The 24,993-nt window shown below is 42.6% G+C and overlaps 2 protein-coding genes across 3 annotated transcripts in view; one reads left to right on the plus strand and one right to left on the minus strand.

Annotated features, from left to right (window-relative positions):
- The window catches only part of MTREX (Mtr4 exosome RNA helicase), a 66,971-nt gene extending 57,249 nt beyond the window's left edge, over positions 1-9,722 (minus strand). Inside the window, exons 1-4 of the mRNA XM_056112045.1 lie at positions 9,556-9,722; positions 5,783-5,920; positions 3,758-3,824; positions 2-64 (exon numbers count right to left, since the gene is read on the minus strand). Of these exons, the coding sequence (XP_055968020.1) occupies positions 2-64; positions 3,758-3,824; positions 5,783-5,920; positions 9,556-9,689 (402 nt within the window). The 5' untranslated portion in view covers positions 9,690-9,722. The remainder of the gene's footprint in view (position 1; positions 65-3,757; positions 3,825-5,782; positions 5,921-9,555) is intronic.
- Positions 9,723-10,124: 402 nt separating this feature from the next.
- DHX29 (DExH-box helicase 29) overlaps positions 10,125-24,993 on the plus strand; it is a 48,747-nt gene continuing 33,878 nt past the window's right edge. The window contains exons 1-6 of one of the 2 annotated variants that reach the window (XM_056112145.1): positions 10,125-10,377; positions 13,208-13,281; positions 15,540-15,653; positions 16,716-16,845; positions 19,307-19,461; positions 24,060-24,188. In XM_056112145.1, coding sequence (XP_055968120.1) covers positions 10,197-10,377; positions 13,208-13,281; positions 15,540-15,653; positions 16,716-16,845; positions 19,307-19,461; positions 24,060-24,188 — 783 coding nt within the window. In that variant the 5' untranslated portion in view covers positions 10,125-10,196. The remainder of the gene's footprint in view (positions 10,378-13,207; positions 13,282-15,539; positions 15,654-16,715; positions 16,846-19,306; positions 19,462-24,059; positions 24,189-24,993) is intronic. The other variant, XM_056112146.1, reaches the window with a different exon arrangement.

Below are 24,993 nucleotides of genomic sequence, written 5' to 3' on the forward strand. Positions count from 1 at the left end.
CCTTCGCAGCTTTCCCAACTCGGGGTTTCAGAGGTAAATAATCTTCATCTGCAGGAAGTGCAACCTAATATCAGAGAGAAGAAAATCAGTTTTTCACTCAAGAATTACTACAGTCAAGGGACTATAGCAAGAGTACAGAGGGTAGGGCACTTGCAAATACTTTAAAATCCTGTATCTTAGAATTGTGGCATACCAATGGAACTGCCATAAATCAGTCACTGTAACAAGACAAAAAAGGGACATAACCTACAAAAGAGCATTATTACTTCCAAAGAATGGTAACAAACACTAGTAAATAATCTATGCTGGATACTTAATCCAATTTTCCGATACAATTTTTATAGCCTCCCTAGACAGATTCCTAATTCAAAATTCAACAATAAAAATTGTAATGTGTCATATTAGCATATACTCCACATGAAAGAACTTATGTTCTCACAAAATCTTTAAACCAAAATTCACAGCAGTTTGAAACAAGTACTCCACTGGGTGAGCAGTCACACAGCCATACCATATACAAGAAACAAACAAAAAAAGGATATAGCCAACAATTTGGATGCATCTCATAAAATTATGGTTTTAATTTTAAACTTAATTATGAAATTAAGCCTAATTTCATAAGGTAATAAAGTCTCCCCATGGACGGTTCCACAATGAAATAGATCACATCATATTCAATCGGCGGTTTTGCCTAACCGATGTTGCTGTTGTCCCAAAATTCCAAACGGGATCAGACCACCGTCTTATTCGTGCAAAATTCTACCTCACAGAATGAGGAGAAAAGAATGCAAGGTTTAAGAAGAGGACTCCCAGAACGACCACCAACTGGGAGCTCTTTGGCTCTGTTGCGGCAACATGGGAAGATGCCGTCATTGACAACATTGATGAGGAATACGATCAAATGATTCAGCACCTCCATGATTGTGCAAGGAATGCCAAGAGAGAGATAACCACAAAAAACCGTCTTTCTTCGAACACTCTTGAACTTATTCGCCAACGTGGCTTGGCACGTGCCTCAGCAACCACAAGCAAACGTCCGAACTGGCAAAACAGTGCAGAGAAGCCATCAAGGATGACCTCAAAAACAGGAGAGCAGCAGTACTGGTAGATGCAGCAGAAGCTGGGAAAAACATTCGTAATGCCCGCCTGTCCTTCACCAAATACAAAACCAAGATGACTGCCCTCCGACATCATGATGGATCTATCACATCTTCCAGAAGAGCAATGGAGAAGATTATTCATGACTTCTACTCAGATCTCTTTAATAGCCACATCCACTTGCCCACATACCACATACCACATGATGGATATGTCGTTCCCAATGTTCTCCCTTCCGAAATCCAACATGCCATCTCGTCTGTAAAGAAACAAAGAGCACCTGGCCCAGACAAGATCAGACCTGAACACCTGAAGAACTTACCATCAGTACTCATCAATACATTGGCTCGACTCTTCACACGCTACCTGTCTGAATGCAAGGTTCCATCCCAATGGAAAACCAGCAAGACTGTACTACTATACAAGAAAGGAGACATCCACGACATTGGCAACTATCGCCCAATCTGCCTATTGTCTGTCATCTACAAACTATTCACTCGAGTCATCCTGAATAGGATTAGCAGAACACTAGATGAAGGACAACCATGTGAACAAGCTGGATTCCAAAAAGGATTCAGTACCATCGACCATATCCACACAATAACCAAGCTCATTGAGGTATCTCGGGAGTTCAAGATGCCGCTCTGTCTAACGTTCATTGATTTAAAGAAGACCTTTGATTCTGTTGAGACGGAAGCGGTCATGGAAGCCCTAGCCAATCAGGGCGTACAAACTCAATACATCAGGATCCTTCGTGAGCTCTACTGCGGATTCACTACCAAGATCTCACCATTCTACAAAGAAGTAATCATCCATATCAAGAGAGGGGTTCGGCAGGGTGATACCATTTCACCAAAACTCTTCAGTGCCACCCTCGAGAACATCATGCGACGACTGGAATGGGAAAACATGGGAGTGAAGATAGATGGTCGGCAACTACACCACCTCCGCTTTGCTGATGACATCGTTCTAATAACACCAAACATCAACCAAGCGGCACAAATGCTGAACGACTTTGACCGTGAATGTGGAAAGGTCGGACTACAGCTGAATCTTACGAAGACAATGTTTATGAGAAACAGCCTTGTTCCTGACGCTCCATTCGCTCTCAACGGAACCACCATCTCCGAATGCAACAGTTATGTGTACCTAGGTCGAGAAGTCAACATGACAAATGACCTGGCACCTGAGCTGCACAGGAGGAAGAGAGCGTCTTGGAACGCCTTCAAGAGCATTGAAGAAATAACTAAAAGGACAAAGAACCTCCAGCTACGAGCACTTCTCTTTGATTCCACTATTCTTCCTGCATTAACATATGCCTCAGAGACCTGGACCCTACGAAAACAGGATGAGAACGCTATTCGGGTCTCTCAAAGAGGAATCGAAAGAACTATGCTTGGAATATCACGATTCACTCAAATGAGAGATAGAATCCGGAGTTCTGATCTTCATCAACGCTCAAGAATCAGGGACGCTGTCTCATTTGCCAAGACATCAAAAATCAGATGGGCTGGACACGTAATGAGGTTTACAGACAACCACTGAACTAGAGCCATTACTGACTGGATTCCACGAGACATCAAAAGATCACGTGGACGCCCACCTATAAGATGGTCAGACTTCTTCGTCAAGACCCTAAATGATCGGTTTGAGGCTCTACATGTTCCTAAAACGAACAGATACCATTGGGCTACGCTAGCACGCAACCGGGATGAATGGAGACATTACTGGCACCCGCTCGAAAAAATCGATGAATAACGGGGATTAAGTGATTAAGTGAATAGTTTTATTATTTCACAACAATTGGATAATAATGTTGAAGCAATAAAATTTTAAAGAAACCTGGTTGGTAATTGTCAGTGTGGGGATGAGGGGGGATGTGGTGGTAAATAGGCAGAAAGAAGACCTGTGATTACAGAACACATTTGTATCTTGACTGTGGTGATAAGTGCATACATATGATAAAACTGCAGAGAATTAAAGCCTCTGTGATCCTCCTTTCCCACAATATACACACATACACACAAATGAAAGCATATAAACCTGGAGAAATCTAAAAGAGGTCTTTGGATGTCAATTTCTTGGTTCTGATATTATCTAGTAATTATTCCAAATTATTAGACTGGGAGGAAATAGATGAAATGGAATCTCCGTGTACATTTCTTACAATATGCAATGATCATCTAGAAATTAAAATAACAAATACACACAAAACCACATCTAAAACATTAACCTCATGTAACAGACTACAGTTTTTAAAAAAGCTAGGCAAAGTGCTGTGCTAGAACCTGAGCTTATGTCTGAACAAAAAGCTTCAACCTCTTTTGTGTTGATTGAGTCAGTGTTTCTCAACTTTTTATTTTTCCTGATTGTGGCCCCCTAAAATTGTTTCTCTCCAGTGCCCAAATCCACCTACCAAATGGCCCCCTAGTTTCATGCTATATGCCATGATCTCCCATTTATGCAATTTTCATGTGTGGTCCTCTTGGAATACCTAAGAAGCCCAGAGGGGCAATGGGAAATGGTCACTAAGTCATGCATCCCCCACAGAAACAACTATTCTTTCCAAAGCCCTTAAGGTTGAACTGCTGATCATGATATTAGTATATGCAAAAGCCCACTAATCATCCCAACCGATGATACTACTCTCTATGCTTACCTCATGTGTGCACCCTTCAACAGTTTCAACAGATTGCACCTTGACTCTGGGCATCAAGTCTGCCAAACTTTAAAAAGAAAAAGAAATGGTAAAGCAATATTAAAATAATTATTTTATAATGAATAAGCCTCTTATCTGCACTGTTGAAGAAAATTATACTGTCCTAATATCTGCAGACAAAATAGGGAAAAACTTAGCTATCAAGAAAATACAAAGAGGCAAGGCAGATAGTTTAAACAGCAGGTGATCATACCTGGAACACACGAGGTGCTGAGTTTGAACCACCAGCATTGCAGTGGCCCCTGAGGACTTATAGGTAGGTAGCTTCAGTGGCTTTCAGCCTTAACTAACAATGCACCACGACGCACTATAACTGAACTTTCAAGTCTGACTGCTGAGTCTAATATCCTAAGGAGTGGTCACAAGACCACTGGGGAGAGTCATTGCAAAAAGAAAATATTGTTTTCATAATATTCCAATACACACTGAGAATTCAAATTGGTCAGCTAAGAGCTGGAGGAGGAAACGAACTCTTCCAATGGTCTTTTTTTCTGGATGCATTTTAGATACGACTTTAAAATGTCAAAGCTATCTCTGATGACTAAAGAAATATGTTGTTTCTTCTTCTTTAAAAAAAAATAAAAAGGCCTGGAGTCAGACAGAATAAGCAGGATGTTTGCCTTGCACATCGCAGACCTGGGTTTGATCCCTGACACCCCATATAAACTCCAAGGCATGCCAAGACTAATCCCTGAATATAGAGCCAAGACTAATCCCTGAATACAGAGCCAAGAATAAGCCCTGAGCACAGCTAGGTGTGCCCCACCCCACCAAAAAAAATTCTAAAGTCTTAAGAATCTCAGAACTGGGCCATCTCCGGAGACCCTGAGGTCTCCTCAGTTTTGTTCTTGTAGATGCTAAAGCATGTGCAGTTGTCATGCTGTGATGAAGCCAGTTGTACCTCATGCGTTACCCCTGCCTCCGGCCAGCTGGGCACCATAGATGAGAACTGAGCCTAGGACAGCACCAGCACCTCAGTCACCAGCCACTCCCTCCCAGCAGCCTGTTCTCATGGCCCAGATGGCAAGCACTGCAGCTGATGTAGCTGGAGGCACTGCTGTTGGCCACACTCTTAGTCATGCCATTCGTGGACGAAGTAATGCTGAGCCCACAGGGTCACTGATATCACCGATCAACCACCTGAGAGAACTCAGCCAGCTTACCAGCAACAGCAGCAGTTTGGGCCCTGTCATTATGATATGAAAAAGCTTTTGGAGTGTGCCCAGAACCTGGGTGACTTTAAGCTTTGTGAGGGTTTTGATGAGGTATTAAAACAGTGCCCATTTGCAAATAGATTAGCCTAATTAAGAAGCTGAAGACATGGAAAATCACCTTGCAGGAGCTATTTAATTGAGCATAAAAATACAATTAGCAGTGAAAAGCAAAGGGCTGAAGTCACCAATAAAGCCTATTCTTAGTAGCTTCCTTGCTTCCAACTAGCTGAAGAGGTATTCTCTAACTCACAGATTGGTTCACTGAGATGGGGTCAAGCAAATGTTTGTGTGGCTTTCTTAAATATGCTTTTGTAATATTAGAATGCACTGATTAGAATTATGTGTTTCTTTAAAAAAAATCTCAGAACTGGATTCTAAAGTGTTATCCTATAGTCTTTCATTGCCCTGAAACTTACTTTAGTGCTTTTTAAGTTTATATAAACATGAATACGTTTTCTTCTTTTCTTTAACTCTGCAATCACATTCATAAAAGGCACTGAAGTACTAACATTCACGGGGCCAGAGAGCTTGCTCAATGGTCTGAGCACACACTTTGCATGCAGGAGTCCAGCATCAGTTCCCAACACCACAGAGCCGTCTGAGCACTGCCAGAAGTAGTCCCTGAGCAGGGAGTCAGGAGAAGCCCTCAAGCAGCACCAAGTGTGGCCCCAGAACAAAAATAATACATTTATAATTATAAATTTTATTTTCTCACAAACTTTAATTACATTTATAACAATGCAAATACTACCTTATATCTTCAGTTATTGTCTCTTCTACTCGGGGCTTCTTTCCAAAGATGGGTTCATCTGTGCTCTCAAAATCTGCATCTCTCTTGGTTTTTCCAGCATTAGTTGATTCTGACTGCAATTTATCATCAACACGTTTTCTGTAAAGAGTTTAAAATGAACTCTGAAGTGTCAGGTCATATTTTGTGGTTGATTTCACAAAATATTACTCCATACATAATTAAGACAGTTTAGAAAAAAAGCACACAAACAGAAGTGATAAGTCTAAACTGAAACTCAGAATACCTTCCTTGTCTAATAAAATCAAAACACTACTACTTTTCTTTCCTACTTTTCTTTCCTCTTCTATAGTTTTTGGAAATTCTGTTTTTAAAGTAAAAATACTCATATTAACATTACTACATAATCCTCTCCGTATTCTAAATTAGGGCTAGGGAGAAATCTCAAGCCATTGACATATATGCCTGGTTTACGCGAAGCACCCTGATACTGCATAGTTTCCTGAACACCACCTGATGTGGCCTTGGTGGCCCCCAGGCACCACCCTCAGGCATGCTCCTCACTCTCAGGCGAATACCACCAAGCTACATATCACTGGGCGTGGCCCTGGGACCTCATAACCCCACCATCAGTGAATAGACATTATTCTTCTGTCACTGTCACTGTCCTCCCGTTGTTCATCGATTTGCTCGAGTGGGCCCAGTAACGTCTCCATCATGAGACTTGTTGTTACTGTGTTTGGCATATCGAATACGTCACGGGTAGCTTGCCAGGCACTGCCGTGCAGGCGAGATACTCTCGGTAGCTTGCCGGGCTCTCCGAGAGGGGCGGAGGAATCGAACTCGGGTCGGCCATGTTGACTGCGTGCAAGGCAAACGCCCTACCGTGGCGCTATCACTCCAGCCCATTCTTAAATGTAAAACCTTTAGATATTTACAGGAACAACTTCAACAAACAATTTAATGATTTCTCTAATGGCACTGTTTCTATTTGGGAGGAAAAATATTTTGTGATTGGGGTCAGTGATCGAAATAGTGGCAATTAAATGTTGCTTGGAGGACAGAACATTCAAAAAGGAAATTCAATATGACCCAAATCTTTGCTGTAAACAAAAATCAATTCCATGGGCCAGGGAGAGAGCTCAAAGGACTGGATACCATGCCTGGCAAACACAAGGCCCTGAGTTTGATTCCCCAGTACCATATCCCCTGACAAACACCACTGGATCAGACCCTACTAGACTCCAGTACCATTAGGCCAAAACACTGAACTGTGAGGCCTGATGGATGAACCAATTATCTCTACGAGTAGACCCTGAGACCACCCAGAATACAGATTGGGAGGGATCCCTGACCCCTCTCCTACAAAATCAATCATGCTTGATTGTTATGTTATACATAACTGTAAAAGGTAAAAGGTAAACTTACTTTACTATAATACATAACTGTAAAAGACTAAAATAATAAAATTGAAAACTGAAAAATGGGCTGGGAGAGCAAAGTTTAGGGTATGTGCCTATTATGCACCTAACCCAGCTTCAACACAGCATCACTGGGTGCAGGCCTAGAGGCCCTAAGCTCCACCAGACTAGGGTGTCCTGGGTACCCCCTAGCACCACAAGGTCTGAGTAACATCACATCCTCAAGCCCTTTCATTGTACCACCAGCCCACTGGCCAAGAACTGCTGACAGGACCCTCAGGTCTCCTGAGAACCATTTGGGAGGTACAAATAAATGTAATTTAATTGAGAAATTTATTTGACTATTTTATTAAACAAGTTGAAAGTTGGTAATCAAAAATTTTTGATAAATGGAATGTATTAAAACAAAGAATTTGTTAAAAAAAAACAGAACTTGTTCATCAAAAGGTACCATTAATAGAGTCAAAACAAAGTAAAAGATATAACTGACAAAAACAAGAAAACCTATATCCAAAATACTAGGAGTGGGACTTGCCAAATAAAAGGCCATTCAATAAAAAATAAGCAGATTTTAATTTATACTTTATGACAGAGAAAATGCAAATGACTAATAAGCATATACAAATAAGTTCAAAACCCATTAGTTATCAGGAAAAGCCAAACCTATGCTAGTGTCAATACTAAAATTAGAGAAATTACTTATATATTATATTGTAAACATCGCAGACAAGTTGCCCTTTCAAACAGTACAATCTTAAATTATCTTTGGGAAGGGGGCGGAGGAAAAACAACACTTGTTCTTTTTCATTTTCTTGAAAAGTTCCCCCAAACTCTACGACACCCTGTAACTCAAGGAGACATTTTTTTCTACTCTATTCCACTTTTTCACGTGACATTTCACTCCTGATTTCCCTGCTGTCCCCCTACTCTTTAAGTGTCACTATACATTCCCAAAGGGATGTCACCTCAACCCAAACCAGCTCAAATATCCATCCACCTCCTGTTCAGAAGTCCCTCCAAACCCTGATTAAAATTCAACCATCTGTTCAATAAATAAACTGCAGTGCTTTACTTTGTCTAATGAACGATTACTAAATAATTTTCTCTGAATCTTATTGTCCTTCTCTCTGAAGTCTCTTTATTTCCATTTCACTTTTTTCCTGAGTAAAAGCCAACCCATTATTTTCTTTTCTTCACATCTTCGCATAATTTCCTTTTCCCTGAACTGAGGGCATGTTATTTTTAAAGCTCGTTATCTCCTCGGATCATTACCGTGCTAACTAAATTTCCCACCGTCTGTATCTTTCCTCTCTCCCTAAGCTGACACACCTCGACCAAATTAGGTTTCCTTACTGGTGATCGGTCAGTCGACCAGCCCGTAAAAGACCCAAAACCGGCTGCTTGACAATCCAGACCCTAGAGAGGGCATAGCGAGACTCTACGAGACCGTAAACGATGTGTCACCCCGGCCTTAAACTGCTGCAGTGACAAGGATGCCCTCGGGTCCACTCTGCAGGGCTGAAAACAAAAACGCACGCGCTGCGCATCCGGTTTCTGGGACACCCAGGGCGCGCGCTGGGCTCTCCCGGGAGCCACTAACAGACACGGATTTCCGGACCCTCCGGTCCGCGGAGCCTTCAGGATACTAACGCGCTGGATCTCAGTAGCCTCCTGCCCGGAGGTGACCCGCTCGTTCTCCGGTCCCAGGCTGAAAATCCTCCCGGGCACAAACACAAACACGTCAACAGCAAATCGTGTTGTGGGTACACAACGAGTCACCTTCTTCATCTAACTGCGATCTCTGCACCCTTTCGCGGTGCCTATCGCCACCAGGCTACAGAACGGGACAAAGACAATCGCTTTTTTAAAAAAAATCTACGTTTTTGTCAAGTTTTAACTCATTCGGAGCCAGCATCTGAGAATGTCTGACCCACCCCCCGAAACCCTCGTGGAACGCCCCGTGCCTCCTTGCTCCGGCAAGAGAACCCCTCGCCGGAACTTAAGGTTTCTCTCCTGTGTGGCTAATTTCTCTCTCTTTCTCCCCCTCCAAGCCAATCCCCGTGATCAATCCCGGGAATCGAAGCCCCGGGTTCGAGCGGTCCCGCGTCCTCCGGCTCGAACGACCCAGTGCCTCGGCGCCGGAGACCAGCTCCCGGCTCGCGGCGTCGGGCGCGAACGACCCCCGCGCCCCCGAGGGAGACGCTCTTTCTCCCTCTCCACACGTCCTCAACCCCCTCACGGCTCGATTCCGGCGGGGGGACGCCTCGCTTCCTCCCGCTCTCCCGAAGAAAGTCGCGTCCTCTTCCTCTCGACGAGGGAGGAAAAAAAAGCCGCCACCGTGCACGCCTTCCTTACCCAGGCTTTTCCGCAGAGCCCGGCGGCCCCTTCCATTTTGCCTTCTCTTTTTCCTTGTCTTTTTTGGTCCCGGCCGCGGTCGTCGAGTCGTCTTCGAACACGCTGAAGAGCTCATCGCCGAAAGCGTCCGCCATCTTTCGGAGCGCGGTGGAGGGGGGTGTGGGGAGGGGGAGGGAAGAGGCCGAATCTCCCTGCTACCCAGGATGCACCGCGACTGCGCGAGTAACGCCCCCCTCTGCAACCGTGGCCGGTGGGAGCCAAAAATAGTCGAGTCACACAATCGCCAGTAATTCTTCTTCAACACTAGTTTCTGTCTTGGCCCTTCTCCTTCCGGTCGTTCCTCTCCGATCGCTAGTCAGCGGGCAGCTTAATAATAGCGAGCGAGAGTGCGGCCAGAGCAGGCTGGTGAAGGAGCCCGGTACGGAGCCGGCACGTCCGGAGCGGCGAGGAGGCGGGTCCTGGGAAAACCGGACCAATAGCGAGGCAGCGATGGACCCGGCCGGCGGAACCCGGATTTAAGGGCGCCGGGTGGCGGCGCGGGGCCCGGGGCACGTGACGAACTTCCGAGTCCTGGCTGGGGGTGGGTAATTCCAGGACGCGAACCGAGGAGGGGGCGGGAATCCTCTGGCCATTGCTGCAGCATGGGCGGCAAGAACAAGAAACACAAGGCTCCCGGAGCCGCGGCGGTCCGCGCCGCCGTGTCTGCTTCCAGGGCCAAAGCCGCGGAAGCCGGGGCCGCAGGAGAGGCCCCGAGCAAGAAGCCGGTGGCCAGGCCGCCTCCCGCCGCAGCCTCCAGCACCAAGGATCCCCGGGGCAAGCAAGGTACGGGAGGTTAGCCGGCGCGGCTGGGCTTCCTGCCTGAGCCTCCCGATGCTCGTTCTGAGGGCGACGCCTTCGCACCTGGTAGGGTCCTGGGCCGCGAAGGGCGCGTCTTCGGAGCTTGCGGAGATCGTCCAGCCGGGGAGGGAGCTTGCCTTGCGCGCCGCCGATCTGGGTTCGATCCCCCACTTCCCGTATGGTTCCCCCCCACCACCACCACCCCAGCACTGCCGGGAATGACTCCTGAGTGCAGACCCAGGCCGTAAGCCCCGAGCGTCGCCGGTTGTGGCCCCGCCAAACCACAAAAAATGTGTCTTCGGCGCCTGGAACAGGTAGTGCCGCATCATTAGCCCTGTGGAGGTGTGAGTTCCTTACGGGGGCCCAGTTGCAACTTGGCGTCTGCCTCCTAGCCCACGTTGTCGCCTTCCTGCTCTAAAGTTAAAATTTGCGCTTGCACCCCTTTTGCTAGGTAGGAACCAATTCGGGGTTACAGATCTCAATGAGCGCGGTTAACGCACAGTTCGTGACCGTTTCCCTACCTGCTCTCATCATGTTCAGCTACAGTGGAGTTGTTGCCATCTGTTATGGGGGAAAAAATAAACATTTAATAAGAATCTGAATGTGTATACCCTATTTTAAAAAACACCCGCAGTCTTAACCACAGCCAGACAGTTTTGCGCTTTCTGATTGTAAACTCCTGCAGATTGGTCATCAGGCCACCGATGATTTTTGAAAATGAACAGTTGAGGGCTGGAGCGATAGTTCAGAAATAACGCGCTTTGCGGTCCATTCCCTTTCAACCCCTGGCAACCCATAAGGACCCCCTAGCCTGCCAGGAGTGACCCCTGAGCGGCCCCGTGTGGCCCAAACCATGACCCCCATCCCCGAAAATCAAGAAATGAGGCTCTGTACTAAATTCGTAGGGAATTTCTTATAACAATATAGCCACATAAATAAAATTGCTACCTGGTTTTTGTTATTTTTTTTTTCTGTTTGAAATTTTTTGACCAGGCCTCAGACATGCATGTGAGTCTTGTACTCTACTGCAGAACCACACCTTGTTTGGTTTTTATGTAACATATAATAGCACTGCACTGGAGAAAAAAGTGGAAATATTCACAATAAACATTGTTCAAACTCTTAGCTCCTAATCTAAGTGAAAAGGTACTATTTCATTTTCATGTTAATCTTTCCAAACAGCTTGAAGCATTATACATAGCATATGTAAATACATAGCGTACTTTTTCAAAGTTTTGTTCTCATCTGGGAGAAAATTAGGATCATGGTACAAATGTGTTGTATTTTGCCACTCTGGATTTTTCATTTCAGTTTTTCATTAAATTGTTTTAGAATAGCTCCTTTGCCAGGGAAAATTGAGGGGTAGGGACTGCTATAAAATGCAAAGATTTACCTTTGTAAATGGGGGATATGTCATTTGTTAAAGCTCATAAAAATCATACTAAGTATTTGGGGGGGGCACCAAAATTAAAACAGGAAGGTCAGAAAACTAGGATAAGGAATAAATTGAGGTATGTGGTCTGTTTTCAAGGAAGTCTTTTAGCCTGAATGATTTGAAGCAGTCATTTGTCGGAAGATCTGAAGACTGAATGTGTAAGACCTGGGGAACAAGGACAAAGGCCCTAAGATGGGAACAAACTTGGTTTGTCCCAGGAAGACCAGACGAATGTCTTGTCTTGAGTTATGTGAGTGAGGCCAGTATTGCTATTAAGTGGTGGAGCGACATTAGCTGGTTTAAGGATCTAGAGATGAAATCATCCTTTATTTTTAAGGTGCAGCATAAATTCAATTACTAGTATCTAGAGAAAGGAAAGGGAGATTTCCATGAGTTATAAAGAAGAATGCTGAGTGGGGAGCCTTGTGAAAAAGCAGGTAAGCATGTCAAATAGTGCCAAGGGTTACCAGATTTGAGAAAAGCCAGGATTTTTGTGAGCGCTTTCAGGAGGAGCCTGATTCTTCGTATGCCTGGATTTTAGATTTCTAGCTTGTAGTATGTTATCTTGTAGTCTGTTATCTCAGCCATCAATTTTGTGGTACTTTGTGACAAGCACCCTAGTAAGTGAATATAACTACTTTGGACTCGGTAGCTGGTAATATGAACTCTGCCTCCTTATTGTCTTAAGTGGTATGTTCTTTTTTCAAATTACCTTTCTTCTCTGCCAGGACTATCTTCCAAGTGATCTTCAGCTAAATGTCAAGAAGATAGTCATATGCTTTTTAAAAATATGAAGTTGATTATGTATTTCATGTAAATGATATGTGGTTATTTGCATTTTATAAGAAATTAGTTCATTCATGAAGCATACAACAATAAAATATAGTATTCACACCCAGCTGAATGACCCTCGAGCATACTAAGTTCGACCTTACCCCACTCCACCCCCACCGAAGAAAGGCCAAACTAACAAACCACAGGAATGAGTAGACTAAAGAGTACTAATTGATAGTGTTTTTTGATCAGGGTTTTTGACCACACTTGGTGGAACTTAGGGCATACTCCTCCTGACTGCATTAAGAGATCACTCTGGTAGGTCTTAGGGGATTACATGGGGTGCCAGGGGTTAATCTGAGTCAGGCATCTGCAAGATAAGCACACTACCTGTAGTACTATGTCTCTGACCCTAATTGATAGTATTTTAGAAAATTTAGAGAAGGTGCTACTAACTTCAGGATTGAGTTATTTGGTAAAGTTTTGGGGGAGGGGAGGATTTCAAAGTTAAACAACATTTACTATTCAACAATCTTTAAATAAGTAAAATGGTGCAATGGAAATGAAACATTAAACTTCCCCAACTTTGTTTTCTATTATATACAGGCCCCAAAATTTATAGTTTTAACTCTGCAAATGATTCTGGTGGTCCGGCAAATCTGGATAAATCCATTTTAAAAGTAAGTTTCAAGATTTTGAGTGATATCAAGAAATGTTCTCTCCTTTATAAAAGGTTTTTCTGTTTGTTTTTAAATAGGATCTATACCAAGCAGTAGGCAAGGAGCCTCCTGAAGGGTCACACTCCTGAAGCTTTGTGACCCCCATGTTGTGGGCCTGATAATGCTGGGCCCACACCCACTGGTGTTCGAAGCCACAGTTACCCTAGGGGTACTGAGGGGCCCTGTGGTACCAGGGATCAAGCTCAGTCCCTCACAAGTGCTGGGGATATAATTTGCCACTCTTCTTATTTAATAGATCTTCTCAGATCCTAAAATTAGATTCAGTCTTAAATGTCAAAAACTTAAGGGATATTCAAGTTTTTGTAAGTGATATGTTAATTATAGATCTGTACCAAACAGTAAATTTATACACATATTGAGATCCTCAAAAAATTAAAGTCTAGATTACACATCGTTTCTAATATGTATGACATATGTCTTTCTAGCCTTCTATCCAGTATTCTTTTCCATTATAATTTTGGTTCATGTACCTTTAATTCTCCCCAAATCCTGTGACTTTTGGACTCTAGACTTTAACCCACTAAACTCCTGCTTCACTTTCTCCATCTGTCTTGATAAAGTTGTTACCTTGGTAAAGTTCTTTATAATTCACCAGGTTGATTTTTAGTTTGATGGTTTCATCTCTTTTGTTAGTGGAACAAGTGAGTTCTTATTGAAACTTACTTAGAAAGATGTGAGGGGAGAGTAAGGGAGAAGTGTGTATTCAAGAGAGAACACAGGCTTCTCTAGAGTGGAATCAGGCAAGCGAGATACGTGTTCAAGGGAGAGCACGGGCTGAAGAGCAAGCCTCACCTATGCTTTTAGAAGAATTGCAGCTCACTGGCCTGAGTGACTGCATGCAGATCCCAGATTCAGTCCCTGGCCTCACACCCCCCTGAACATCATCAGGAGCATCCCTTGAGCACAGAGCCTGACATAATCCCAGAACACTGCCTAGTTGTGTTCCCACCCTTGCGAAAATTAATTAAAAGCTGCTCTGTGGACCTAGGGAGATGATAGCCCATAGGGCTAGAGTGCTCCTTTCTATTGTGCAGCCCGTGTTTCAACCCTGGCACTACGTGGTTTCCCAAGTATTGTGTGGATCTGACTCCCTAGCACCAAGCTGGGAGTGGCACTGCCAGATGTGCCGCAAAACAAGAACTAGAATCCCATGCTCAGTTGTAATTTATCTTTGGACATGATTCCTGTGCTGGATTGAATTCCTGCAGTATGTCTTTTGTGCTCAGTTTATTATAGGCATTCAATAAAAAGGTAATAAAGGGATGGTTTTTTTTAGATATATGCTTGCTTAATTTTGCATTTAACATATGGGGGCGGGGATAAAGTGACTAGCAGGAAAAATAGGACTCAAACTCTGGAAGCCAAAAGAATTTGTGTAATAATTATATGATGTTTACTTTGAGGGGCAGGTAAGGGGGTCACATCCAGCAGTGCTCAGGACTTACTCCTGGCTCTGGGCTCAGGGATTACGCCTGGTGGTGCTTTGGGACCTTATGGGGTGGCAGGAATCAAACCTGGGTCGACTGTATGCAAGGCAAGCTTCTTACCCATTGTACTATCATTGTAGCCCCTAAGTTTTTACTTTTACTTGACAGACCCTCTTTTAATGTAGCATCTATTTTTTCAGACTGTGTACTTAGTCTCATTTATAAGAACACATTCTGGATAGTCACCCTCAAGTATATCTGATTCATTATGTTTACGATAACACTTAACAGGGCTGGGGAGAAAGCTCAGTGGGCTCTGGAGTACATGCTTTGCATGTGGAGGCCTGGGTGTGGTCCCTGGCACCATATTGTCCTCTGAGCACTACTGGATACGGCCCAAGTTCCTCCCCACAATCCCCACCAAAAACTAGGCTTGCTTAGTGATCTGTCTGTGACAGTTAAGCAGGACTGGTCTATGAACAATATCTTGATACATGACTGTAAGTCTGTATTATAGGATTTTTTTTGCTCTTCCCATTTTTGCCTTTTCTGATCTCATTTCCACCCACCACCACCAGCCCCCCCATAAATGTATGTTAGTGATGTGGTCCAATGAATGATAAGCCATAGAATTATAACGCTTGTATTGGGCTTTCACTGAAATTTTAGATTTAGTTGATAGGGATATAGAAAACAGTGTTTCTGATTAATTACTAAACTCCACTTAATAATTTAGGTTCTCATTGATAATGACCTTTTTGGCCTCAACAGGTAGTTATTAATAATAAACTTGAACAAAGAATTATTGGAGTGATCAATGAGCATAAAAAACAAAATAATGACAAGGGAGTGATTTCTGGAAGACTTACTGCCAAAAAATTACAGGTATAGTACAAACAGTTTTTTAAGTTTCTTATTTTTAGTGGTACATTTAAAAACACTTCTATGTATGAGATTTTAAAAAATTTTGTTAGATTTCATGTAGATAATTTTCATCTGCAAGATTAGAGAACTGTGCCACGCATAAATGTACACACATTTAAAAGGTGACATGAAAACGATATTCCAGAATTTGTGCTAGACTCTGTGGTGAGCACTTTGCTTACATTTTCATTTCCAGAAGGGTATATGTTTTTTTTTTTTTTTATGTGAAGGAATTGAGGCTTGAAAAGATTGTGTAAATTGTAACCTGGAGTTCAGTTGTTAAGAAAACAATTTGTATTTAAACTCAGTTCTGCTCATTGGGCTTTAGAAAATAGATTAAAATGCTTTTACTTTGTGTATGTATGAAGATGTTCCTCGAAGCACTTCTTATAACATCTTAAATGCTCACCAATTGGAAATTTTATAATTGGATAATGAAATATCTAGCCCATAGAATATTATGTAACTATTACAAATGATGATGCAGAATTTCTAATAACTGGGGAAGATGTTTAAATGTTAAATGATAATTGTCTTTCATGATTGTGGGGAAATGAATAAAAGAAAACATACCGCATTGTAAATTGTACTTTGAATATTAAGAACGTAGGCTGTCTCTCATCTTTTTTTTAAGCCAAATTTTATTTTCTTGTTTGATTTTGGACTCACCTGGCATTACTTAGGATTTCCTACCTGCCCTGCTCTCAGGATTCAGTCCTGGCAGGGTTTTGGGAACCATATGGGGTGCTGAGGATTGAACCTAGTTTGACTACGTGCAAGGCAAACACTCACCTTACCCAGTATATTTTCTCTGCAGCATCTCTCTTTATCTCTTTTTAAATTTATCTATGGTTTTCAAATTCTAATTATAGTGAACTAAGAGAATTTGATCTCAAAAAAGGGGGGGGGCATGATAGTTTCGGACAATAATTTGTGTTGAGTTTCTTGTTTAATATGAGTGGGATAGTAAAATCAAGAGGGGGAGGAAATTGACTAAATGACGTTTACATTTCCCTTTCATAGGATTTGTATATGGCTTTACAAGCATTTTCATTTAAGACTAAGGACATTGAAGATGCCATGACTAACACACTCTTACATGGAGGTGATCTTCATTCTGCCTTGGATTGGCTCTGTTTAAACCTTTCTGATGGTAAGCCATATTATTCTAAAATTCTTTGTTTCTAAAGCCTTTTGAAATCATTTCAGTATTATGTGTTACATGTATAAAACTCTTGACTGTATTTCAGCTTTTATCATTGTGTTGTAATTATCTTTTAAACGTTTTAATTTGCTTACAATTCCTTTTAATGCATTCTCCTTAAGGTTATAGTATGTGTGAAAAGTGCATTGTTTTCAGGTCTTCATAGTTATTTTTAATGCACTTTTTCTGAAAGTTACCCATCAGTAATCTATTAGAATGTATCTTCTATTTGGGGTTTAGAAATTAGGGTCATCTGGGGCTGGAGCAATAGTATAGCAGGTTCGACATATGTCTTGCATGGAACTGACCTGGGTTCAATCCCCGGCACCCCATATTATCCCCTGAGCACCACCAGGGGTGATTTCTGAGTGTAGAGCCAAGAGTAACCCCTGAGCATCACCAGGTATGGCCCAAACCTTCCTCCCCCGCCCCCCCCCAAAAAAAATTAAGGTCATCTGACTTTGGATAAATATTTGATTAAAAGAGGGTCACTGTTGTATACTTTGGCAAGAACCTTGAGTTCAAATTGCTTCTGTGAGTGATTAAGAATACTTATACCATATGTTACAACAGTCAATGAATAATTGAAATGAGTTAAGATTTTCTTACGAAAATGAGGAACCTGGGGCTAGAGCCGTAGTACAGCATTTGCCTTGCATGCTGCTGACCCAAGTTCAGTCCCTGGTTTCCCATATAATATCCGAAGCACTGTCAGCCAAAAAAACGGGGGGAGGAATTTAACACATTGATAGTGAAATACACAATTCAGTAGAGGTGGACTATCCTCTGATGTGTATTTCTGCAGCTAGTTTGAAAATAAAACTAGATTAATTCTAGGGTTTTTATTCTCAGGAGATGAGGAATAGAAGAAAATGAGGTGCTTTGTCAAGGCAGAGTTTAGACATCTTTAGTAACTCTTTGGATGAGCATAGAGATAGTAAAGTAGGTAAGATGCTTTACATGTAGCCAAACCCAGTTCAACCTCCCACTACAGTCCCCCAGATTTCACCATGAGTGATTTCTGAGCTTAGAGCAAAGAGTGAGCCCTGAGCATAGTCAGGTGTGACCCACAAACAAACATAAGAGTAATGAATATTTGGAGCCAGAGAGGTAGTACAGGAGGTAAGACAGCATGCCATGCATGTGGCCCCTTTGGCTACAACTGGGTTTTTGACCCCTGTACCTAATGTGGTCCCCTGAGCATTATCCAGTTATCCCTGAGCATAGAGCCAGCTGTAAAACCTGGCCAGGCATGGCCCAAAACCCAAAATAAATATTTGTGTGAATTATGTATAGTGTGCAAAAAAAAAAGTGGAGTTCATGCCCACTTTTCTTTTTTTTTTTTTTTGGCGTTTAATCCATTTTTTTTTTTTATTTATTGAATCACTGTGGGAAAGGTTACAAAGCTTTCAGGTTTATGTCTCAGTCATGCAAATATCAACCACATTTCCCTTTACCAATACTTATTTTTTACCATGAAGAACCCCAATAAAACCCCACCCCCCACCCCTCCCCGTCCCTGTGAGGCAGATGAATTCTAGTTAACACTCTGTCTGCCTTGATTAGATTCATTGTTACAATAAAAGATTCACCACTATTTTTTAGAGTTTACCCCCCCCCCCCCCCCAAATCAGACATGCTGAAAAAGCATTGTGAAGTGATTTGCTTTCTACAGCTGGGTTCAAGAATTAAATGTTGGTTTTGGATTTCTGCTATTTTACCTATTGACCCTGAAAGTCAGGGTCTACTGAAAGTAGATAGTTAAGAAATTGGTTTCTGTGTTCTGGAGTCGTGGCCGTGCTGGAGAGCCGCTCGGGGGGGGCAACCGGTGGCCTCGGTAGGGCGTGAAGGGCGGAGCGAAACGCCCCCCTTCCCATGAGGTTTTAGTCGCCCCCACACTCCCGGCTCATACCTGCTGTCCACAAGGCTACCATGTGGCCGCCATCTTTCTTTCCAGAGAGGAGAGGGCGAATGGGGCAACACCCTTTCCCCTCCGGCAGACTTGATGGGCTGGATCAACGCATAGTCTGTTCACTTTTCTGCTCCAAGCTGCTGGGTTCTGCATTAAGTCCTTGTGCTTCTGGGGCCATGGCCGTGCTGGAGAGCCGCTCGCGGGGGGCGACTGGTGACCTCGGTAGGGCGTGAAGGACGGACCAGAACGCCCCCCGACCCATGAGGTTTTAGTTGCCCCCACTCCCCCGGCTCATACCTGCTGTCCACAAGGCTCCCATGTGGCCGCCATCTTTCTTTCCAGAGGGAGGAGGGCAGAAGGGAGCAACACCCTTTCCCCTCTGTCATGCCCACTTTTCCACCAGCCTAATCAGTAGCTGAATAATTAGCAATACTCCTGCATTTATTATGTATTATGTGCATATTTATTTTCATTTCTTCCTCCCACTTTTTTTTTAAGATGCACTTCCTGAAGGATTCAGTCAAGAATTTGAAGAACAGCAACCTAAAAACAGACCAAAATTCCAGGCTCCTCAAATTCAAGCCACTATTTCACCTCCACTGCAACCTAAAACCAAAAAACAGGAAGAAGAGAAGATGAAGGTAACACAGAATGTGAGTGTTTAGGTTTGCTTTTCAAGACTGTGTTCTTAAACACCTATCTCTCTTGCTTGTCTCGGTGTATTTTTCCAGTGCGGAAAAGTGTATACTCCTGAATATGTACTTTCTGTCTTTTTTTTTCATGTCTAAGTAAGATTCATGCAATAGAAACTCTTGCTTCACTATTCACTTAAAAAAAAAAAAAAACTTAAGTATTTAAAGAGCCTTTTAATAGCACAGCAGATAGCGCGTTTGCCTTGCATGCGGCCAACATGGCCCTCTCAAGACCAGCAAGCTACCGATAGTATCTCACCCGCACGGCAAAGCCTGCCAAGCTACCAGTGACGTCACATACTTGATATGCCAAACACAGTAACAAGTCTCACAACATTACTGGGCCCGCTCGAGCAAATCGATGAACAACAGGAGGACAGTGAGAGACAGATGTAGAGATGTATACTATCAGAATGAAGTATCTGTAATTGTTCGTAAAAGTTAATATGAAGTTGTATGACATTTCTGCTTACTGAAAATAATCTACAGATTTGACAAACTTCTGTCATCTTTTTATACATTATAAACCACCCCCCAAACATAATTATATCTATATAATTACCTGTTAAATAGGTAACAGTTGATTATATCTTATGATTCTGCAATCTTAGCTGGACTCAGCTGGGAAGTTCTTCTGCTCCACAAGATATGCCTTGGGAGGACCAGGGAAATGGCACAAGCACTAGTTTTGCTCACTGGAACCCCAAGTTTGATCTCTGGCACTGTCTGATCCCCCGGACTACTGAAAGTAACCCCCCCTTCAAAAAATTAAAGATATCTCATGGAGAATGGCACGATTCTTACCAAGCCTCTGCTTGTATCGTTCTTGCTTAATGTCCTGTTGCTAGAGATACATTATATAGCCAATTCCAAAAGTCCATTTGGAAGGGGATTACAGAAAGGTATGAATATTGGGAAGTATATAGTTAATTGCAGTATTATATTAAGAATATGGTGCACTTCTGCCTTCTTCCCCCCTCCCCCGCAGCAAGGTGGCCACCGCCTCAGAGCTTATTGGAAAGCCAGATACGAGCCGGTGATAATGGGGCAACTGCAGTCTCATGGGAAGGGGGGGGGGCGGTACCGGCTCGTCCTTCACACCCTACCGAGGTCACAAGTTGCCCATGAGCAGCTCTCCTGCACGGCCGGGAGGGAAAGGGTGTTGCTCCCTTCCACCTCCCCCCCCACCCCAGCAAAGTGGCTGCCGCCTCAGAGCTTATGGACAGCCAGGTATGAGCTGACAGTGAGGGGGCAACAGCAGTCTCATGGGAAGGGGGGCAGTACCAGCTCCTCCTTCACACCCTACCGAGGCCACAAGTTTCCCCCCACAAGCGGCTCTCCACCACGGCCATAACACCAGACGCACAGAAACCAATCTCATAATTATCTGGCTCTTTGCAGAAATACACGACATCATATGGTTCTCGTAACCAGCTATAGATAACAAATTATTTCACAATGCCTTTTCAGCAATTCTGATTGTTGGGGGGAAATTCTAAACAGTGGTGCATCTTTTGTTGAAGTAATGTAATCAAAGTAGAGAGAGAGTTAAGTAGAAATCATCTGCCTCACAGGCATCGAGAGGGGTGGGAGGTGGGTATATTGGTGGTGAAAAATAAGTACTGGTGAAGGGAAAGGTGTTTCATCACTGTATGACCGAGACTTAATCTTGAAAGCTTTGTTAACTTTTCCCACAGTGATTCAATAAATATAAGGAAAAAAAAAGAATATGGTGCATATTATATACATCACAGTTATATAGTGAAACATATCACATTATCTCATTTATATGAGGTACCTGAAATAGACCTAGGGCAGAAATAGAACAGCAGGTAGAGTGCTTGGCTTACATGATACCAGTGAGGGCTCTACATCTGTTACCACATATGATCCCTCAAGCCTTGCCAAATGATCCCTGCACAGTGCTGGGTATGGCTTCAAAAATAAATAGAATTTTAAAAATAAATGTAGGGGCTGAAGCGATAACACAGCGGGTAGGGCGTTTGCCTTGTATGCGGCTGACCCGGGTTCGAATCCCAGTATCCCATATGGTCCCCTGAGCACCGGAGTAATTCCTGAGTGCAGAGCCAGGAGTAACCCCTGAGCATCACCAGGTGTGACCCAAAAAGCAAAAAAGAAAATTTAAAAATAAAAATAAATGTAAAATAGTCAAATTTTCCAAAGCACAGAGTAGTATGGTGTTGCCAGGGGCTAAGAGGAAGGGTAAATGGGGAGATCCTACTCAAAGGTTATAAATTCTCAGTTAAGCAAGATGAATAAATGAACTAGAGATCTGCTACACCAATATCTAGACCTATAATGACAATACTGCAAGTGTCAGGCAGTGAGTGCAGTCTCTAGTACTGTCCTACCGAACACACAGTTGTGGTGGTTCTGCCGTCGGGAACCTCTGCCAACACCAAAAAGTGTAAGGAACTCTCCCACAGAAGGATACGTGTTCACAGGCTCTCCAGCTGGCCTCTCTCTCACCGCTGTTGTTAGGTGCCTTAAAGCCACTGTGTATGGGCAGGATCAGGGCAGCTGTAGGCGACGGGCAGGCTTAGGAAGAACAAGGACCAGGCATCGTTTATTCAATCTCTCATCTCTCCTATCTTACAAACCCTTCCTTGCCCCTCATTCCCCGATTCGCCACTCCTCTCTCTGAGTCTTGCAGCCTGCGCTTTCCTTTTGTCTCTCATTTCTGACTCTAACCCTTTCTGCTTCTCTCTCTACCCCTAGTTACATTCCTCCGCCTTGCTCTTGGGGCCCATGCTTCACCAGGTCTGGAAGCATTAACAACATATGGAAGCTCTTCCTGACTACCCTAGGGAAAAATAGCTCTTAAGGTGTTTTTTTCCTTTAGTTATTTTTGTATGGACACAGTAAAAGATACATTGAAGCTTGTAGGGCAGCTCTCCTGGGAACATTTTGCAGCAGACTCAGACTACTCAGGCCAGATTAATCCTTCCTAACCCTAGCAGGGTCCAAATCTACTTATTACTTTTTGGATCATGACAGCATGACCAAGCTCTTAACTTATAGTTAAGCATTAGACACTTTGGCCAGGCCCCTCTCAATGCCAGGGTAGCACGTAGCTCACCGCTTGCCCTGGGTCCATCCAGTCCCATGTTGGGACCCTGCTTTGGGGGATGCTAGGAAGTAAAGGCAGCTGAGGCTTAAGTCGAGAGAACAGAGGCCCAGGAGGAAAATATCATGTAGAGTCAAATGACTCTAAAGCATAGCATTTACTACTGTCTTCCTGTGCCCATACGAAAAGGACATTGCTCAGAATAAACTATACAAAGGACTTAAGGAGAAGAGAAAAACAATATTTACAAGTCAACAGAGCACAAAGAAAGAAGCTACGAATAAACACAGAGGAAAGGAAGCTCTGTAAATGGGAACAACCCTATAAACCTAAACTACCTGCGGCTATGTTATCCTGCAAGAAATTATGATTTCCTCTGCACCTCAGCCTAGCCTGTGAACCCCACAACCAAGTGTGCAATTCCCAGCAAGCACCACAGCCAAGTATGTGTGCAACCCCTATCATCACAGAAACAATAGCCATAAAAGGGAACTGGAAAGGAATTAAATATATATTTTTATGTTAAGATTGACCTCTTGTTCAGTGTTCTCTTTTATTTTGTGGAGTGAGGGGTAGGGAAGGGTTTGGGCCATGCCTGCTGATGCTCACGGGCTATTCTTGACCACTCAGAGTGACCCTAGGTAGTGCTCAGGTGACCATATGTGCTGTTGGGTATTCAGACCAAATCAGCCACATGCAAGACACGCATCTGAGCTCTTCTCTCCAGCTTACTTGTTCCAAGTTCTTACCATGTCCCATACTCTCATCGGACATGCATTAAAGAGTAGATAAAAAGTTTTAGAGGTGATAAATCTGTTTAATATGTTGGTTGTAGTAATGGCATTATGTGTGAAATCAGTTTATCTTGATTGTAGTAATAGCATTACATGTATGTATACACCCAAATTCATCAAAATGATGACTTTATATTTATGTATATACTATTATATAGTGGAAAAATATATAATTAAATATATGTTTTGTTATACATCAATACTTGAAAATAAATAATTTCTAAAAACCTACAGGAGCATCATTTTTTTAAAGGAATAACACTAATTTTTAGTTCTTTTCCCTTTATTGTTCTTTAGATAAACATTCTTTTTGATTTATGCAAGTTTAATTTTTTTTTTCTTTTTGAGTCACACCCTGCAATGCACAGGAGTTATTCCTGGCTCTGCACTCAGGAATCACCCCTGGCGGTGCTCAGAGGACCGTATGAGTTGCTGGGAATCGAACCCAGGTTGGCTGCATGCAAGGCAGACGCCCTGCCTGCTGTGCTATTGCTCCAGCCCCCACAACTTACCTTTTAAGTTGAGTTCAATTCTTTCATCTTTAACTGAGCAATAAGAATAATTCATCTTTGAGGCTGTGTGAGGTCAGAGAAATTTAAAAACGGTGGCACACGATAGTTTTGACACCTTTTCCTAACTTTGGTTTTGTGCTATATTTTATGGTTTTTTTTTTCTAGACCAAAAAGGAGGAAAAACATACAGAAGTAAATATGAAGGAATGGATTTTGCGATATGCTGAACAACAAAATGAAGAAGAAAAGAATGAGGATTCCAAAAGTTTAGAAAAGGAGGAAAAATTTGACCCTGTGAGTAGAAATTTGTATTAGGTTAGAATCCTAGATGGATATACTTGACAGAATATTTTACTTATACGAGACTTAATTTTCTGATTTGTAAGTTAGAGAAAAATATATTAGTTCTAAGCGTTGATGTAAAGTTTTAACAAAGGGAAAAACAGGGGAATCATGTAGAAACTTTTGAGAATAATATTTTTATTGAGGTGGTTGTTATCTGCACATGTATTTATCAAGCTTGTTTATGTGTACATTATAATGAGTAAATTTTATTACTAGTAATTCATACTTTAATAAAATTGGTTTAGCAAGGAAAGGAAGTTTCAGAAAAACATATGCCATGTTATGAACCTATTTATGTAGAAGAAAATAAACTTTTCTTTAGAAGAAAAGTTGCATTTTTAAGTATGTAAAGAAAATATCTAAAAAAAGAGTTTTTTTTTTTAATTATTAATAGTGTTTATTACTATGGTGTTATGGAGGGACTGAGTGGGGTTTTTATTTTTTTCTCTTTCATATCCTATACGTTTTTTAGACCCCGTGTCTGTGTTAAACTAAAATAAGCAAAAATTTTTTTAAAAATTTTAAAAAAAATAAGACAGTACAAGTCTACTTAGAGGCCTCAGAAAGAGGAGGTAACTTCTGATTGGCACATAAGGTCATGCCTTCAGAGAGAGAGCATTTGGGTTTAAGGTGTAGATTGATTGAGTGCACAAAAGCAGTGAAGGATGTATAGATGAGTAATGGCTGATAGGAATAAAGAGGTGAGTTGTGCTGAATCCGAAAAATTTTTTGATGCCCATAAACGGAATTTAAC

Source organism: Sorex fumeus, unplaced genomic scaffold, assembly GCF_029834395.1.
Source record: "Sorex fumeus unplaced genomic scaffold, SorFum_2.1 ptg000015l, whole genome shotgun sequence".
NCBI classification, from domain to species: Eukaryota; Metazoa; Chordata; class Mammalia; order Eulipotyphla; family Soricidae; genus Sorex; species Sorex fumeus.